Here is a 19,030-nt window from a genome sequence, read left to right on the forward strand (position 1 = left end):
CAGGTTTAGGTTTCAGGGAAAGTTCTGTTGCCTATCGTAATTCCAGATGCTCTAGAAGTGTTTGGTACCTCTAAACAGTACAGTCTCGCTAGGTTCAGTGCCACACACCTTAGTGAGTCTTGCAGCCTGTGTCTTTACATGGATTTCCTTTTTGTCAGTTCTGAAATGACCTCCTTTCAACTTCATTGTATTAAAGTGAGATGGGATAGGATATAGTTCATCTATCCTGCTTGTTATCTCTCCACTCTGAGATAAGAAAGCTGGTCTTTTTAAGTGTCTTCAAACAAGATGTTTCCTGTGATCCTACCTTGAGCAAAAAGTACAATCTAACACTGTTTACACTGCACTGTGTCCAGGTTCTAAGCTCATTGAGATGGGAATAAATATGACATAGCAGTTTGTGAAGACAAGAAAAAAATGTTTTTTAACACACTAGCCTTTGTTAAGCCTGATAGTTTCAATGCCAATTAGCCAGTAGATGACCTATGAAATAGTAAATAATATTTCATCAATTAATACAATTTTTCAAAGTTGCACATTGATTTTCCAGTGAAATCAATCACTTCAGAGAATTAACAGCACTATTGTTTTCAAATGGACTCACCAGCAAATGCATCTTCATTATTTCTTTTCCCAATTGGATTTCAATTTCTAGACATATTTATTATTCATATGTACTTACCATATTACTATGGGAATAAATTATTTTTTATTTGTGCCCATATGGGATAGCTTTTTGTCCTTGAATGGATGGCTAAAGTTTTTAAATGCTGGGTTTAACAACTATTCTTCTTTGTACATAACAGCACAACTGATTGTGTTTAGGAAGACAAAGCAGTATATCTGGATCATTTAGATATTAAAGAGGTTTAAAATACATTACAAGAAATACATTAGTGTCGTTTACTCTTTTATTGACTACTCTAGTCTTTTCTATATTAAGAATCTTTAATATTCTTCATACATATATCACTTTACACAAAATTCTATATGAGTTTTAATTCATTTAAACATTTTCCATAAACAGAGAAGTTCAACAACTAGCTAGTGCATAAAAATCAGAACACAAAAATGACTCAAAAGAGTCCAGGTTAGCGATCATAGTGAGTGTAGTTGGTAAGACAAACAAGTAGTAAAAAAGATGGAAAGTCTATTTGGTTGTTAAAATTATTTTTCTGTAAATACTGAAAGACATTCTCTGCAGTCAGATGTTTAAACATGATTTATACAAAAACCTGGCAGTAACTTACAAATGAGCAAGCAAACAGAAATGTATAACTACTACAGACTCTGACTAAATTTTGGGGGTCCATTTTCCTAACTTAATTACCTTACAGCTGGCATTTTGTAGAGATGAGACATCTTGAGATCTAGATGAGAGTTACGTGCATTTTTAAATAATGACAAAGACAGCTGGTTGGAGAAGAATTATAAGACAGACAAGGAATGTTAACATCAATTAAGCTCATGTCAGTAACTTTGCTAGTTGCCCTGGAATACACCATTACTTAATAAGTAGCTTGTTACCAGGGTGTAAAAAAAGATATTTTCCTGCTTTCTTCTTGTCTTTGGGGCAGGACACACAGCAATCTGGTTTAGCCTTTAAAAAATCATATGATTCTTTTCACTAAGTCTGTTGATCTGAGCACTGAGTGAAAGAGTCATTGTACTGCCTTTGTCCTGCTCAGTCCCCATCCCTTTCCCAGATACTAGGGGAGAAACAGGCATGTACCTAAGAAATCCCAGGAGTCTGGGCAACCCTAACAGACTGGGAATCATTATTTTTCATACATCTAAATAATGAAATGGAAAAGAGACTCAATTTAGCTCTTGCAGTTTGGAAAACAGACTCTCCCAACTGCTGTTAATTCTTCTTTAAGATGTATAAATAGGAATGTACACAATTTCCAAAGGAGCAGAGGTGCCTTTTCTATCTTTGCATAAACACTTTGAGGTGGTTCACATGCCTACAATAGCAACAGCTGGGATTTTTCTAAGAGACTGAAGGAAATCTGTGATTTGGAGCTAAATCTTAAAAACCAGACACTGCAACAACTAACATTTACATTTGATCACAGGAGAGGAATCCAGAAACTCCAGTGAATTATCCAAGTATCGCAACAATGACCAGAAAGAGTTGGGTTCCACAGAACAGGGTAAAATGTCAGCATCTTGAAAAGGGAGTCATTTCGAGCTATGTATAGGGAAATAATCACTGACTATAGAGATTGAAATGAAGTTCCCACTCCTTTCTAGGGTTTACACTTGGGGAGGTAGCTTTCTTACCTTAAGAACTAGGGGCACGTTCCCCCCCCTGGGCTATCTAGAGCTGTGCAGGTGAGCACTGAACATCTCCTTTGCTTTGATGAGTGCTGTTTCAGCTGGTGTTTCCATGTGAGGAAGCACTCCTTTCCCTTCCCAAGAAGTGCTCTCTGCAGAGGTGACTGATCTAGAGGTAGGGATGATGATGTAGAAGTTGGTATCATCTACTTGATATGTCTGTGGGGAATGGCAGCCACCACTGGTCTGTTCCCCAATGATGAGAGCTCTGCCCAGTCTCTTCATTATGTATACAAACTCTTCGGCAGCCCCAGCTGTCACAGCACTGGTGAGGATTATTAGCCCCTTCTGAGAACCATACCTCTCCCCTGATGGACAGGACAAAAAGCATCAGAAATGCATTCATTTTCAGAGCAAGTGGAGCAAGCGAAGCCAAGATACAAGACACTTCATTCCTTACCTGCTATTAATAACCAAAGGAGTTTGAAAATTTAGTTTGTACCTGTGATGGTATTCAAGCACTTTTTACTCTAGCCCAGCCTCTATACTGTAAAAAAGACTGTTACCCTATGTGGTGCTCTGTGCCATTCTAGTTATGAGCTCCAGCAGCTGGGAGGCCATCTCATGGTTACTACTGCTGGCCCTTCTGTGGCTTTGACTTTTAGAGAAGCTCTAGATCACATCAGAGGAGTGGGATAGGCAGGTGAGGAAAGTGACATTTTCCACTGCTCCAGCAGGAATACTCAAAGCTCAGCCAGCAGCATCTTCAGTTTTGCTCTGATCCCTGTTCTAGGAACATGACTATCATAGAGCTTGCCCTGCAAACTATGCAGGTGGCATTTTATGAAATTAAAATTGTAGTAGTTTCCCACAGGCTTTTTATAGTCTATAAATCAAAGCTGTTGCATGGCTTTTGTCCCAAGCCCTTCAACAAATACCCCTTTATTATTAGGATCTGAGCCAAGTTATCTCATTTTCTTACATAAACCAGCTGACAGGAGTAGGAGGTTTTTTGCACCTTATTTTCAATAGATCTGAACATGCTAGAGCTTTGAAACTTTGAAAAAGTAGCCAGTGTGTCATAATTGGGACCTGATAACTTGAAAACCACTTTAAACTGCTCTAAAAAATGTCATTCTTTAAGTAAGTTACAGAATGACATATAATTCTCATACTAAACTGTAAGACAGGGGCCAGTAGCATGGTAATTAATTTTCACACCAGCATTGCTTTTCTTATTTCACTATAGACATAATGTCCATAAGACGACTCTTTTCACAGTAGATATATACAATACAGGACCAGATCCAGCTCCTTTGAAGTTAATATGAGTCTGCCTGTTCTCTTTGATGGGAACTGGAATGTGTCCATAGTAATCATATCCCTTAGCACAGCCCACCTCTGACTGCCTGGGAAAATAGATGGACCCTGCAGCCTGTGACAAAGTTTAACCATTTCAGCATGCTCCAAGCCAATACTTGCAGACTCATTGTGACACCTTTTTTGGTATTGTCTTAGCTTTAAAGAGGAAAAGAATTAAAACCAACGTTTAAGACTTCTTAGCACTCTAACTGCACTTCATGAGCACTGAAGAGCTCTGTTTCTGCATGTTGCAGGATCATTTTAACTTCCATGAACAGCAGGGCAGGGGGTGGGGGTGGGGAGGGTGTCTATGTATATGATACATTGCCAAATGCTCCAAACTTGCTGAGCTGTGCAAAATTTAGTGCTTTTTCTTCTCTCTTGCATTCTCTGGACAAACTGAAATGTGTTTTCATCTACTGAAATAGTGGATTACACAAGTAGGAAGTGAAGAGCTACATATAAAACTATGTGTGAGCATTGGAAGAGATATTACTAGAGGTCTAGGCAGCACAGGATTTATTTTTAATATTGGCAACTTTAAAAAGCAACAAGTCACAACTGCTGTTCACAGTATTCAGCTAAACTTCTGGGGACCAGTTTACAAACCTGCATGCCTAACATACCCCATTCCTAGGAGTGATAAACTGTTATTTATAAATGGCATTGAAGGATATGGATGAAAGGCACATTTTTGTTTTTACATTCTCTGCACAGTTTGAGCTAATAGTGGCAGGCACTTTCACAAAATAAGTTGTGGTGTCTAATGGCTCAATTTAAAATACACAAAGAAGGACATCTGAAATTAAAAGCTACTCTAAAAAGAAATTGTCATTTTACCTTTGAGCTGTGGCTGGGTCCATATTTCCTTTACTGAGTCACTGGGTCTGTCGTAAACTTTGTCCAAGAGAATGTGGTGCCCTTCATCGAAGAAGTACGAGCATAGGATTGCTATGGAAGTGGTGGAGCCTCCAATATTGTACCTTTTCAAAATTAAAAATATTAAGGAAACAATTGAAAATTTGTGGCAGACAGTTAATCTCCCTTCCAAGTATTGTTCCTCAAGATTAGTAGTGAAAGAGCTTATGGCTACATTTTGATACATTTACATTCATTTTTCTCTATCAGCATTTGCACATTTATCAGAGAAACAAAATCTTGTCTAAGAGTCTTGGACTGTTATTGCCCAAAACTGACTTCAAAAGCAAACATAAAACTGAATGGTCTATTTTTTTTCTTGATTCAATCTGGAAAAAAATTCAGAAAGTAAGCAAAGACTTTTAATCTGCAAAGATACATCAGATTCTTGTTATTCTTCTACTCTGAATGCTGTTACTGACACAGGCAGCAAGAGTAAATACCTAAACGCTAATATATAAATGCAGATCCCAATTTAAGCAACATATGTTTGTAGAACAGTTTTGTTCTTATTTCCTGCTGCACACAATGAGAATACTTGATGTTTGGCACTTTATGAGATGAGGCCCTTTCTTTTTGTGCCTAAAGATTGTGTTAGCTTCTTTATTTAGGACAGTCATGTTTGAAAACTCTGGTTGCAGTTTAATTTCATACCAGTCTCTGAAGATTAAATTCACCGAAGAGCTGAAATGTCACTGGAGGATGCCTGCTATGAATGCACACAATGGAATATCAAATTACTATTTGTCTGTTACTTTTTCACTAATACTAGAGCACCTACAACACTAGAAATGTTTGTACTTTGCTCACTAGCAGGAGATAGATACAGTGCTTTCCTGTAGGTGATGTTAGGAGTGCCTGGCACAGACATTCCAGAAAAAAACCTGCTAGAAAATGAGTTTTGGTCAGTCCAGTCCATAACTAAGGGGTTTTTTTTTTCACCTCCAGAAAAGGATCAGATAATTCAGAAAGCCTCTGCCCCAGAGAATGGAGCTACCTCTTTATTCTGTAGCATTTGGGAGCTGTATGCTGGATTCAGACCGTAAGTGGCTAGAACTGAAATAAGTCTCTTCAGTGTGTCCCAGATACTGTTGTGTTCCCAAGAGGTCCTGCTGCTGCTGCACAGACAAGAAGGCAGTTAGACCCAGCAGAGCCCAGTTTCCCTCAGCTGCCATCGTGGCTGAAGTGTGTGGCAAGCAGGCAGCTAAAGCAATGCTGGAGAGTTCTTCCTGACGCTCTCTTGCAGACAGTGAAACTGCAGAAACTTTAGTCAGTAATGATGACTGAGCAGTTGCTAGAGTTTTAGCTTAACTCTTGGAGGCATTCATTACAGACTTCTTGCGTGACATTAGGGAAGCTGTTTAGTTTATTAGTGTCTCTTCTCAATGCTGTGAAGGTTAAAAATATGAAGTTCATAAGTGGCACAGCTGTTCCACTATGGGAAACTATTAAGGTGAGAAAGATTATACCTCACGGTTAATCCCATCCAACACTGAAATACTCGAAACTTAAAGTTCATAAGTGGCCCAGCTGTTCCAGGGAGGGAAACTCGTAAGATAAGAAACATTATTCATTATGGCTAATCCCATGCAAAATTGAAATTATCTGCCTTGCCTTAAAATAAGATTTGTTTAGGGACAATTTCAAAAAGTAAAAATGTTTGGGGTTCTCTTTTATATGCCTTCAGAGACTGGATCTTTTGTGTGTACTCAAAGGGCTGGAAATACATTAAATATATATAAAAAAAAAAGCAACCCAAGAACTATACTGAGACCATTTGGTACCTCAGACAGCATTTCACCGTTGCTGCTTCATTGCCCCTGGCCCTGAGTTGAGTTTTAGCTTGGGAGAAAACTGGGGCAAGAAAGATGAAAGTCCCAGTTCCACCTCAAGTTTATTGGAAGATGGTGGTGCCTTTGCTGAATTTGAATTCATTCATAGGTGTGTTTTGTTGGTTGCTGCCCTGCCTGTTCTGTACTTACATAGTGACATCTCTCTCTCTGCTCTCATCACCATGCTTATCTTTTCCTGCACATGCTGCAAACTCCAGGAGAGTATTAAGATTATCAAATATTGAGAGCCCCATGATGGCAATGGACATAAGTGGTTCTACCATTAAACATGAGTGCTTACAAACTCCTTCTTTTCTTTATTTGGTATTTGTAATGTTCTGGACTCACAAACATTAGCTCTGGAACAAAACAAGGGAATAACTTACCTAAATATTGTATGGAAAATGTATATTTGTGATATTCATCTGCTTTGATAGCTGGCAACAAATGGATGCCATCTTCTGGCTTATAAGATTTGGAGCATTGTTGACACACCAGAGTGTCTAACAGAATCCTAAGTTGAGAGACGGCATATGATGCTGTAGCTTGCTGCAACAGAGCCTAGGAGTGCTACAGTACCTTTAAGGTACCTTCGTGCTCTGTTCACAAGGGTCATTCTGTACAGGGCTCATTGCCCAGGATAATTTAGCACTGCAGGTATGGGAAACTAGATGTTGTAACACAGCCTTACACATGATCTGTTTTTTTGACTGTTCAATCACTTGACCATTTCCTCCAGTAAAATATTTAATTAAGCAATATATATATAGAATTCATACAAGGGACATGCCGAGTTAGATTAGAAAGAAATCAGAGAAAGAAAACAGATGTGACATCCAGGATTGCATTCTGCAACATATTCCCTAAATTTGCCTATTTAGTTCTAAACATCTCAAGTGATGGTACAATTTATTTTGATATACTTCCAGACTGTTATTGTTTTCCTTGGCTGTTTTCCTTTTCTCATTTAATCCCAGCAATGTTAGCCTGTAAACAGGACAGTAAGCCATGTAAAGCTAATTCACTGTTACAAATAAAATGCTGTTTTGAAAGAGCTTTGGTTATTTGCCATTCAAAGGTTTACCTCATGTCTATGATTAATGCATCTGTGTGAACAATTTTCTTCCAAACATGCTCTACCAGTTGGTCGGACACCTGGGTTAGAAGTTCACTGTCTCCAAACATATCAAATCTCAGATAGCCGATGTTGTTTTCAAATACATTTGTGTGGAATGAAAATTTAATCAGATCTTCAAATACTTCTGGGGAAGGGATCTGAAAGAGTTTGGAAAAACAAAACAAATCATTTGCTGGCACTGATAGCTTGGCACAAAATTTAAGAAGAATTATGTGGGTCAATTTTAGTTGAGGTGGGACATATGTGAAGAACGTGACCAAGTTTGAAGAACATAATGAACGATATTAAGATTTTTGCATACTAAACACAGGTTAGCATTGGCTGCTCCACTGTTTGCCCAGTATAAGTCCATCAACAGCATGCCCAAAATCTGGATCAGGCACCAATTTGTCAGGGCTCAGTTTATTTTTCAAAAATACAGGAATTTCCTTGTACCAAAGAAGCTGAGAAGGCTACAAGAACCATCCCCTACCCTGAAGCACAGACTGCTATCCCAGGCCTGCCACCTAAGCCTACTTGTTTCCTTTAGCAGTTCTTTCTAAACAAGGCACTCAGGAGTTTTATAATCTCTTAATTGGCCTCACCTGACAAAGAGCTGCTGGTTACAGATGAGGTTGGCCCCAACTCCTCTTAATGAGCCATCCCTGTAACAGTGTTGGGCATGTGCTAGGATACTCATGAGGTAGATGTGTTAAATCTCTTGCATGGTGGCCATGTGCCTGGAGTCTCACGTGTTAAGACTGTGATTAATTTCATTTCGTTTAGCTTATGTTATTAAACAGCAGACATTTTTTTTAATAGCAATGTGTAGCCAACTAATAAAGTTGTCCTAGTAACCCCTACATGCATTGAGACATAGCCTGCTCCTATTGCCAAACTTGTTTTGCATGCATGTGTCTGAAAATGGAAAATGATCCTTCAGCTTAAGGAGATAAGGCTTTGGGATATATATGGCTTAAGTCACCTTCAGCAACTTGGCTTTTCTCCTCACGGTCGCTAATGAAAATTATTTTATACTTGCTTTTTAATCAGTTGCCCTCTGCCATAGCTCAGCCCCAGACAATCCATACTTTTACACCAAAAAGGAGTCAGCAGTGAGCTGTGTGCTAAAAGGTGCTCTCTCAACCTGCAATATGCTGCAGAATTCGGGAGGCATTTGGGCTTTCTGCCACTGGAGAGGAGTCAGGCACTCTCCTGCCCTACTGGCAGGTGCTCTGGCCTGGGGTTGTGCTCCTGCTAAAAGCAGGTCTGCCATAGCAGAAGGAGGGTTTCCGAGATGTATCAATGTAGCTGTATTTCACACAGCTCAAACACTTTACCTTTACCTGGAGGAAAATTACCCACCATATCACACTTCTAGCTTCTTCATAATTCAATGCCTTCTGTATGCCAAAATTGATAAAATTTTAAATATTAATTTAAAAGCCTTGTTAGCCAGTAGTTTTTGATCTGATGGTAAGAGCAAACTCTACTATGTCCTTTTCTGTACCCTTCTTTCTCACTGTACCTTGTGAAAATAGCCATTGTATCTGGACTGTAAAAATATCCGTCCAGCACTACTGAGTTTGTCATTTCCAATCCATTTCCAAATGACAGCAATGCTACTTGATCTGCCCACTGTACTTTGATTAACAAATCACAGTTTTGAAGAATATATCTAGCATGCATTGCATTGTTCTGACAGAGCTTATATCTAGTTCAGAGGTACTGGTCCCCCCAGGAGAAAAAAATCATCACTCATCGGTAACATGTACAAATAAAATGGATGTGTTACTCTCAGCCACTTACTAATGATATTTTAACTGAACACAGATTTCTTAGCTCTGTCTCCAACAGTAATTGCTAGATGCATACCCATAAGCATGTTGATTAAGAGTAACCTCTCTGTCTACATCTGGTACATTTTTTTCTACTTGTTCTTTGATTGTGCTGCATCACATCATTCACAGAGGACTCAGTACTTGCTAGCAGCATTGCTAACTCTTGGAAATTCATTACAGATTTCAAGCTGGGCAGGTTGCTTTTAAAGCCTCAGGTCTCATGGTGTAAAATTAACAGGCCAGGATCTCAAATAAACTCTTCTTCATCTTCATGGCTGCAGGAAAATGTATGAAAATACATCTATTCTAAAGGCTCTAAGACCAGAAATCAGATGAAATGCACTTAGAATGTTATTTTGGTGGGTGAGGAAAGCCTCCTAATTTCTAAGCAAAAGAGGGGAGGAGGCTGGCACTGACAGTAGAGAGTTACTGTCCTGGAAGACTGCAGGTTCACAACACTGGCACATGGGCCATGTGCTGCTGGTACCTAAGGAGGTAAGTCTAGCTTCAGAGAGCAACAGCACACTCTCCTTTGGAAGCCAGGACTCTGCTGCAGGCCAAGGACAATCTGGGACATGATGCAGCTGAAAGTAAGATCCTGCTGCTCAGTCAGGCAATGTTTACATACAAATGACTTGATGTTAAATATAAATCCTCAGGTGCCTCAGTAAGAACACTATAAGCAATGTGGCTAGACTAAAGGACCTCCAAGCTAACACCACTTAGGCCAAGGAAGAATTGCTTTTCGTTAACTATATAGGGTCTCCAGCCCTATTCTGCTGTCTCCTTCCACAAGTGAGTGTTCTAACTGGAACAAGTGATGTGACACAAAATAGGACCCAGAATGCTGCCCTGGAACTCATGCATGGAGTTTCAGCCCTGGTTTTGATACTGACACATGTCCCAACCATGGGCAAACTACTTTTCCATCTGTGCCTCCCTTTCCTCTTTTCTCCTCTTTCACCTCTTCCCTAAGTTGTTTTGTCTATTTAGATGGAAACTGTATTTTCGTAGCTAATTTTGTGCTGACCATTGTACTCTGATTTCCATGAAGGCTGCTAGTGCTGTCAACTGCCAGCTGTTCAGATATTATCAGCCAACACCCTTGTGCTATTGCAAATCCTGAGACTGGTTTAAGAACCATGAGATCTTGGGGACTGGGTGGTGGGGTTGCACCTTTCTTTCTTTGAATAATGTTTGGTTCCTTGTGTACCTTCACAGGCTGGAATGAAACCATCCATCCTAGTAGGTCACTCAGCTCAAGGACTGAGCAGGATCAGCTGTATCCCTGATAGCCAATTCTCACTTGGTCTTAAAAACACCCATCCAGTCTAGTACGTCACTAGCCTTACTATTACAAAGATGTTTTTAACATCTCATGTAAACAGTCTAAGTTCACTACTTTCTACAGTTTAAGTGCATTACTTCTTGGCCTATTTACCATGGGCAAGGGAACAGATTACTCTCTTCATATTGGAAACACCCTCTTCCGTATCTGGAGACTGTTTTCCTCTCTCCTCTCAGTTTTCTTCTCTCTGGAATAAACAACTCAAATCTTTTAAACATTTTCAAAATGACTCTTATTCAGTCTTCTCTTTACTCCTGTTCCTCTTTCCTGTGTTTCCCCACTTGAGCCACATCTTTCCAGAGAAACACTGCCTGAGACTGCGCATAGTATAATCTAACTGAATTTTCTTTAGAGCTGAATGTAGCAGAAGACTTCACATGTCTTCCTGATTATATTCCTTCTTATCCATTCCAGTTTGATCATGATTATTTTTTACTGCAACAACTTGACTCTATTGATTTGTGTTCAGCTTATGAACTCTGAAGAACCCATATGCTTTTTTTACAGGACTCCCCTAAACAATCCGTTTTCCTCACAGATTTGTGCAGTCAATTACTATCACCCTAGAAACTGTGTAGGAATCCTGCATGTGTTCTTATTTAGCCTCATTGTACTTTTCACAGATAATTTCTCCAGTTTTTCCAGGACTGTAGCTTTGAATCATAATTCTGACCTCCATTGCAGCAAGAGAGCCAGGACAGGAGGGTTAACACAAGCAAAAGCTGAAACCCTCTGGGATGGTGCTCTGGAAAGGATTAAAAGAGGTTATTTAAGACTCTCAGTCCCCATTGAGGGAGCACAGGGTATACTGAGAAGTCGTACCTTCACCCTGCGAAGGGCAGTAGTGCCCAGCAGTGTGTAAGTCTGCTTTGACAATACAGATCTTGTAACATACTCATTGCAAGCCAGTGAGCAGTTATTTTCTAGTCAATGCCCTGGAAGATTACATTTTAAAGTAAAATTTAAAACCACTAAATTTGGCAAAATTTTTAGTCTCATCCAAACCCCATTGAAAATCCTTAAAACTAACAGCCAAATCTACTGTAACACTAATGACAATAGAAAAAATTAGCAAAAATTGATCTTTTTGGTGGGATTGTAACTGCAAACATAGCTGCATTGAGCTTGAGTATCAGGATCACAAGATGAAAGGTACTAGGAAAAGAACAAAAATTATTAACAAAGTATCATACTCTTTTCTGCACCGAATACAAAAAGCAAGCATGAACTGCAGAAGGTGAAGAGTCATTTAGAGTTAAACACAAAACTTTTTTTGGCTTGCATAAACTTGTGTAGTTCCACTGACTTTACTGTCATTATGCTGATATAAATCAGCAATGTATAGGCCCAAGACAATTTTTTTTCCACCTATTAGCAATAGATGCAGGAATTTGATCATCTATCTTGACACTTTGAGGGTAAGCAGTTTGATTTCACTCATTAATGAAGGAACATAAGCAAACTGTACTCCTTTCTGGTGAAATATCTGTAACTATTGCCTCCTTCAGCAAGTGCAATAAATATGTACAGATACATATTATTTATCTGTGAAAAAGAGGACTTCAAATGCAGGAACAATTCGTCTTTAAAGGATTCCTTTTTGTCTTTTAATTTGATCATCATTTTCAGCTGCTTAGCTAAAACATTAATAAAAAATTTCTCTTAGATGTGAAGACTCTATTAAAAGTATTTGTCCATTATTAAGGAGCCAAAAGAGTCACTTGGGTAGACTCTTGTCTTAAAGTTGACATAACACTTTTGCCAAAATCAGGCAGCAGTTCTTCCATAGGTAGTCTACAATATGCAGATATTCATGAACACAAATGTTTCAATATGGAAAGGAAGGTATGACTGGAGGGAGACAGAGGCGAACAGAAGAATAGGAAGTAGAGTACATCAGCAAATTTACAGAGCTCTGCCTCCTAAGCAAAATTATATTTTCTGAATCACAAACAACATATACAACATTTGCCTCTGGGAAGTCTGACTTTGGAAAGTGGCATTTATCCAGCAGACAACTCCAGCTAACACTGACCTTGCTGCTGTCATGGAGGAGATGTATTCACTACTCTGTATTATGCTTCAGCAGCTATTCTAATGTAGCAGATGCAAAGGTCTACATGCATTTCACTTGTCTGTCTCCTATGTCCCATCCCATCCTTCCTGCAGTTATTCATCATCACTTTCATTTAATTGTGTTGGATCTGCTTCACTGTCAAGGTCATTACCAAGAAAATCCCACTGTCAAGGGAAAGAGTGGCTTGGAAGGTAGGTAGCACAAGAGAAAAACTAGCTTTATGTTTTTGAGGAATAAATGTGATACAGATTAAAAGAGCCACTATGTCCATGTATAGGACTGTCAAAAAAAAATTACAAATGCAATTAGTGCCACCACATAAGCTTCACTGTAATTTTAAGGCATTTGTTCTCTGGGGTATTCTTGAAATGTTCCACAGAAAGCATCCCTCTTAGCCTGGCAAAATCAAGGTAGGAAATGAAGGTAGTCTTGCTGCCCAGTGCTCTGTAGAATAGGTGAATTTTACTTTACCTCTATCAAAAAGAAAAGCCTTTACTTCAATTACTTTAGTGTCTTCATTCACTCACCCTCTTTCACCTTAAAATGTCTTAACACCACTCTCTTGTCTCCCTGCCTCCCAATATTCTAAAGCAGTATGAGCGAATGCATACACCTTTGGAAACTATTTTAGCTTCATAAGAGACCTGTGCTTCTCCTCTGCTATTTATACATTATTTCCCCTTGAAGAAATCTCACATTTGTCCCAATTTTTATCCACACTGATGTAATTTCCTTCTTATGGATGTATCCCTGATCTCTCCCAATTATTTTACTTGACAAAGAACTGAGGTAAACAGAGATATTAATTAGTATAATGGCATTTCCTCACTAGCTCTATCAGGATCAGAATTTCACATCATGTGACAAATAAGATATTTGTCCTGTACACCCGGTTCTCAACATTCAAGGTCTGAATAAAGTAAGGTTTGAACAAGTTAAAATAGCCAGCAAAATCCATTAACAGCCTTCAGTGAAAACAGTAAGTAATTTGCAAGTCGATCTCACTTTGCAGAGCGGTGAGAAATTATGATATATCACTACTAATACGTTGCAAATAATTTAGCAGGGACCTCTGTCAAAAACATCTTTAGAGTGAAGTTTTCCACACCCAACAAATGTAGGAAGGAAAGAGAGTGATGGAAAAGAAAAATCCTTTAATTAGTTATTTCCATTTAAGCTTAGAGGCAAGAACAGGGCCAGCATCTCTTGGTTAACAAACTTGAAAAAAAATTCCTCCTCTGGCAATGCTTAGACTTTGTCCTTGACCTTAGTGTTGGAGATAATACCACAAAGGTCGTGCTCACTTTAAATCATGCATGCCAAAAACCTCAGAAGGTGGGAGCCCACAAATTTCCTCCCCCAGGAAACATTTAATAGTTACCTGACACTTGGTTTACTCTGGCTCATTGCAAAGGCAAATGCATTCTCTTCAAAACGTAATTTTATGAGTCCCTGGAGAAAAGACGTGTCTGATAGCCATGCTAGAGAGGTAGCCAGAAAGGAGCTAACTCCATCCAAGAAAGGGATCAGGTTATCCTAATCCTCCCTTTAATTTGAAGACGGAATTTTAACAAGTGCTCTTGGGAGCTCCCTCCAGCACTACAATGAACAAGATAAATTGCCAAGGCAGACCAGCGTATAAACACTCAGACTCAGAACAAAGCACACACTGTTATGCAAACCACACAGTAAGGGCAAAAGTAGATTATTAAAAATCATTTTGTCCTCCCTGGGGTCACCTAACTTCCACCTAGATACTTCTTCCAAAGTATTTCTAGGTCACAAGGAAACTGTCTGATGCTGGGCATGAGATACAATCAGAATAACTTTCCACTGTCACTACCAAAGAAGTTGTGTGCTATTTTGGTGTAATAGAATTAGCAGTCAGGCACAGCAATTTTATATAGAGAAATCCATTAAAAAATATATGGCTGCATGTTTTGCGGGTGTATGCATTTATTCCGGTCCAATCAAATTTTTCTTAAATTACAAACTCAGTTCATAACCACTGGGTTTCTGCATTAATTTATTATGGCTTGAAAAGCCATCACGCTGAAAGAGGAGGGCTCACAGAGACAATGAGATATCTTCCCTCTAACCATGAAGCCCTGCATATTTGCTTGTGGCAGATGGCAACTGAAAGAGATTCACAGCCTGAAGGTTGTTCCCAAAATGCATGCATGCAGAACTACCATCTGCTACCACAAGCTACTACCCTGACTTGCCTTTAGTGTCAGAGAGAGCTCAGCCTCCAAAACCCACTCAGGCACTGACTTCTCTTCTAGGTACAGGTGGGTTTATGGTATGGGCTACAAACAAGATAAGCTACCTGACTCAGTGCTCGCATTCTAGCTGGCATCAGTATAGCTGGGTACAAGAGAACTGTACCTGCTTTGGCATGATCCCTGGGATGCTCTCCTTGGCGTGTTCAGGAATGTAGAGTAGTTTCAGGTGCTCATCATCAGAAAGAGCTTGCAAGTTGGCATTCACCTTCCTGGCCAGCTCCTCTTCTGTATTAATCCTTTTATAACTGTCTTTGTTGATGTTCTTGGTTAAGTTGGATGCTATAACAGTTCCAATGTCCATAAAGGCATAATTATCTGCCACAAGCTTGCCTACAGTTTGCAGTGTCTGTGGCACCTGGGCACGCAGGTTGGCAATGTGCTGAGCTACAGCCATGGCTTCACTGGCCTGGATGGTGATGTGTGGCTCCACCCCAGACACACTCCATACTTTGCCAGTGACTGGGCTGAGCACCACTTGGCTGGGGATGGAGGCATAGAGGGAGCTGTTACCAACACGATAAATACCCACTGAGAGGGAACCACCTACTGTGGGCTCACCAATAATTGTGGCCCGGTGTAGATCCTTCATAGAGCGAGTGAAAGCTTCAGCTGCTGAACCACTCATATGGCTTGTAAGGATGTAGATGTCCTTGAGGGAGCCATATCTCTTGCCAGTGACTTGGGGGAGAGTCCATACCTCTGTGCTGCGGGAGGTGCTACGATCGAAGACAGTGTAGAGGTGTTGCCGAGGCTCAGGCTCAAAGAAGTAGGAACAAAGTATTGGGATGGCAGTGGAGTAGCCACCTGTGTTGTACCTCATATCAATAATCATGGCATCCGTGTCCACCAGCTTGTTCCATACCATCTGTACCAGCTGGGGTCCAATGGCCTTCACTGTTTCTGCCTCAGCCATCATATCAAAGCGAAGGTAGCCCAGATTACCTGGCAATACCTCAATTTTGAAGAGCGCCTCAATGAGGTAATGCAGCTCCTCAGGGCTGGGAATCATGTTGGGAAGCTGTTCTTCTGGAGTTGGTTCCACATGGCTGTGGAAGACATGAAGACGATGGTCCCCTGAGGCCTCCTGCAAGTCACTGGTAAGCTGGGAAGCCAATGTCTCAAAATCTACAGCTGATCGATAACCTCCTTGGGCCCGTTTGGTGCTGAGCATAGCACTGGCCTTACCAGCCACTTCTGGGATGGCATAGTGAGCCTCTAGGAGCTGTCCAGTACCCTCCAAAAGTACTCCCATGTTCTTGTGGAAAGCTAGCACCTCTTCAGCCTTCTCCAGTGCATCCTCAGCCAACACTATGGCATCGGGCACAACTCCTCCACCCATCCAGCTTTCCCCATGATTGTCAATGAAGGTGATAACAGGAACTGTTATAGTTAGGCCACGGGTTACTCCCTGCTCAGGCTGCAGCAGAGGGAAAGTACGAGTGTGTGAGAGGCTTCCTGCTGTGATCTCACCAATCAGTGTGGCACGGCCCAGAGACTGCATGAGGTAAGCAAACTCCTCAGCAGCTGTAGCAGTGTGGTGACTGGTGAGCAGGTAGATGCCACGCTGAGCCCCGTAGGGCTGGCCCAGAAGTTCTGCCTGGCTATTGTGCTCCTGTGTGTGGTTGGTGCGCCTGTCATAGGTTGTGAAGAGATGGACAGGGTCAGCAGCAGGATCTTGGAAATAGGAGAGTAGCAGAGGCACAGCCGAGGAGGAAGGGCCCCCAGTGTTGTAACGTAGGTCCATGATCAAGTTCTCTGTATTTTGGAGGGGCTCCCACACTTTGTGGACGATGTAAGGTCCCAGCTTAGCAAGCACAGAGGCGTCTGCAAACTCATCAAAGCGCATGTAGCCAACGTTGCCTGGCAACACTGACACTTTGAAAACAGTATCCACCAAGGCATGCAGCAGTTCCTCATTGTCAGGTAAGTCGGCTGCCACTGCAATTGGCTTCTCAGCAGTGGGGTCAGCAGCTTCACCTGGCATCAGGACTCGGACCAACAGGCGAGGGTCTTCAGATAAGGTCTGCATCTCAGTGTTGAGCTTGGTGGCCAAGTCCTCTGCTGACTGCACAGAAGAGAAGTCAGAGGTGACAAGGTGCCGTAGCAGTGCTGGCACCCGTTCCACTAAGCTATAATACTCCTTTAATATGTTTATGAGCTGGCTTAGGGTGCCAGGCATGGCTCTGCGCACTGCCAGGATGTCCAGGGATTTCTGCAAGGCTTGCTCTGCCTCAATAGCCACACATGGCATCACCCCACTCACCTCCCAGCTCTGTCCACCCCGACTCAAGGGGCTCACAGATCGTGACACAGGAACCATCATATAGAAATTGGAGGGGCCAATGCGCAGCTTCTGGATGTCCAGTGAGCCCCCAGCTGTCTTTTCTCCAACAGTGATAGCCCTGTTCATGTGCTTGAGGATGTAAGCCACATCTTCAGCCACTCCTGTAGTGTGGCCGCTGATCAAAACAATGACATCCTTGTCTTTGCTGTACCTCTCTCCCAACACCTTTGGCAGTGTCCATATCTCTGTGGTGGTGTTGGAGGGCCGATTGTATACAGTCTCAACATGCAGCATCTTGTCTGCTTCATGTAAGTATGAGATGATGAAGGGGAGGCCAGAAATCTGTCCCCCAGTGCTGTGACGAAGATCTATCACCAGAGCAGATGTCTCTATCAGCGTCTTCCACACCTTGTCCACCAGAAAAGCTCCAACTTTCTGGACTACTTCCTGTCCTATGATATAATCAATCCTCAGGTAGCCAACATTGCCCTCCAGCTTGTCATACATGACCACATGTTCAATAAGACTCAGCAGCTGTTCACGAGTTGGGGAGGCCTCAGCTTCTTGTCTGGGAGCTGCATGTGGTGATGGCTCATAGGAAATCACCAGTCTTGGGTCATTCAGAGCACCCTGCACTCCAGCTGTCAAGACACTGGCCAGCATTTTTGGATCTGAGATGTCCAGGATCTCCCCACTCTTGATTGCTTGTTCAATGGCTTCTTGCATTCCCACTAGGTTTTCAGGATAGCAGTAGTTATCCAGAAGAACTTTAGCCATGTCCAATACTAGAGTTGGCTGAAAGATTTCCTCAGCAGGCATGCTGCACATAATCAGTGCTGAAAACAGAAAGAAATGTGTCCTGATCATTTTGTCTTTGTATGGAATAGAAAAGAAGAAGTCAGAAGCTCTTATAGATCGAGATGAATGTAGCTCTCCAATGACTCTCTGTTTGTGAATCACACTGAAATCTCTGTGTTGAATCCAGGTGCACTGACCAGATAAAAATCTTTTATCTGCATTAAACCTTTAATCCCATTAAAATGCAGTGCATCATCCGAAGCGCACCAATAGATGAAGTTCAACTCCTTACTGCTTTACAGCCCTCTTATGAAACAGTAATAAACTTCTAAATAAGACTGTTTCTTATGAAACAGTAATGAACTTCAGTCATCAAGGAAGATCTTTCTGGCAGTTAACTGTTTCCAAAAGGTAATGCATTGCCTGTTATAAACTGGTCCTGGCTTATCCTGACAGTGGTTTCAACCACAATTAGAAAAGCAGTCATCCAATCTTTTACTAAAATTTATGAAAACCTTATACCAGGAGATTCTTCAGTGACTTAGTTGTATCAGTATCTAATATTTTTTTCAAAAGTTGTTGACAATACATTGTCTTTGGTGTTTTTCATTCTGAGCTGCAAAGGACTGTTCTTACATTCTCTCTTAGGGCTCCAAACAAGTAACTCCAGACATTTAGAACAGCTCATAAAATCCAAGGTAATGACAGCCTGTTAATTTCTGTGCTGAGAATTGCCAGCATTTTAAACAGGATTTTGAAATACATTTGCCTCAACATAATACAGCTAAATCTGAGGTGACTTTAATCTTCATAATTTGCACTCAATTAGGATTTACTTGTAATACCGTTGAGTAACATATGGTCATGTCTGATGACAGCTCCCAGCCA

At 41.0% G+C, this 19,030-nt stretch overlaps 1 protein-coding gene across 1 annotated transcript; it reads right to left on the bottom strand.

The window, feature by feature from the left end:
* Nucleotides 1-2,319: 2,319 nt before the first annotated feature.
* Nucleotides 2,320-18,211, bottom strand: RBP3 (retinol binding protein 3). The gene is made up of 4 exons (XM_010123234.2): nt 15,164-18,211; nt 7,477-7,667; nt 4,483-4,625; nt 2,320-2,648 (listed from the first exon to the last, which is right to left on the bottom strand). The coding sequence occupies exons 1-4, from the start codon at nt 18,209-18,211 to the stop codon at nt 2,320-2,322; spliced, it is 3,711 nt and encodes a 1,236-aa protein (XP_010121536.2).
* Between the last annotated feature and the right edge of the window lie 819 nt (nt 18,212-19,030).

The sequence above is a fragment of the Chlamydotis macqueenii genome, chromosome 7 (genome assembly GCF_036417535.1).
Source record: "Chlamydotis macqueenii isolate bChlMac1 chromosome 7, bChlMac1.mat, whole genome shotgun sequence".
NCBI lineage: Eukaryota > Metazoa > Chordata > Aves > Otidiformes > Otididae > Chlamydotis > Chlamydotis macqueenii.

Bases quoted from the DNA above. Each gene is read 5' to 3' on its own strand.
- RBP3 (XM_010123234.2), bottom strand. From the start codon at position 18,211: ATGATCAGGACACATTTCTTTCTGTTTTCAGCACTGATTATGTGCAGC. The intron at 7,668-15,163 runs GTACAGTTCTCT...AAACTCTTTCAG, and splicing joins CAGGGATCATGCCAAAGCAG to ATCCCTTCCCCAGAAGTATT. The intron at 2,649-4,482 runs GTAAAATGACAA...CCTGTCCATCAG, and splicing joins GACCCAGCCACAGCTCAAAG to GGGAGAGGTATGGTTCTCAG.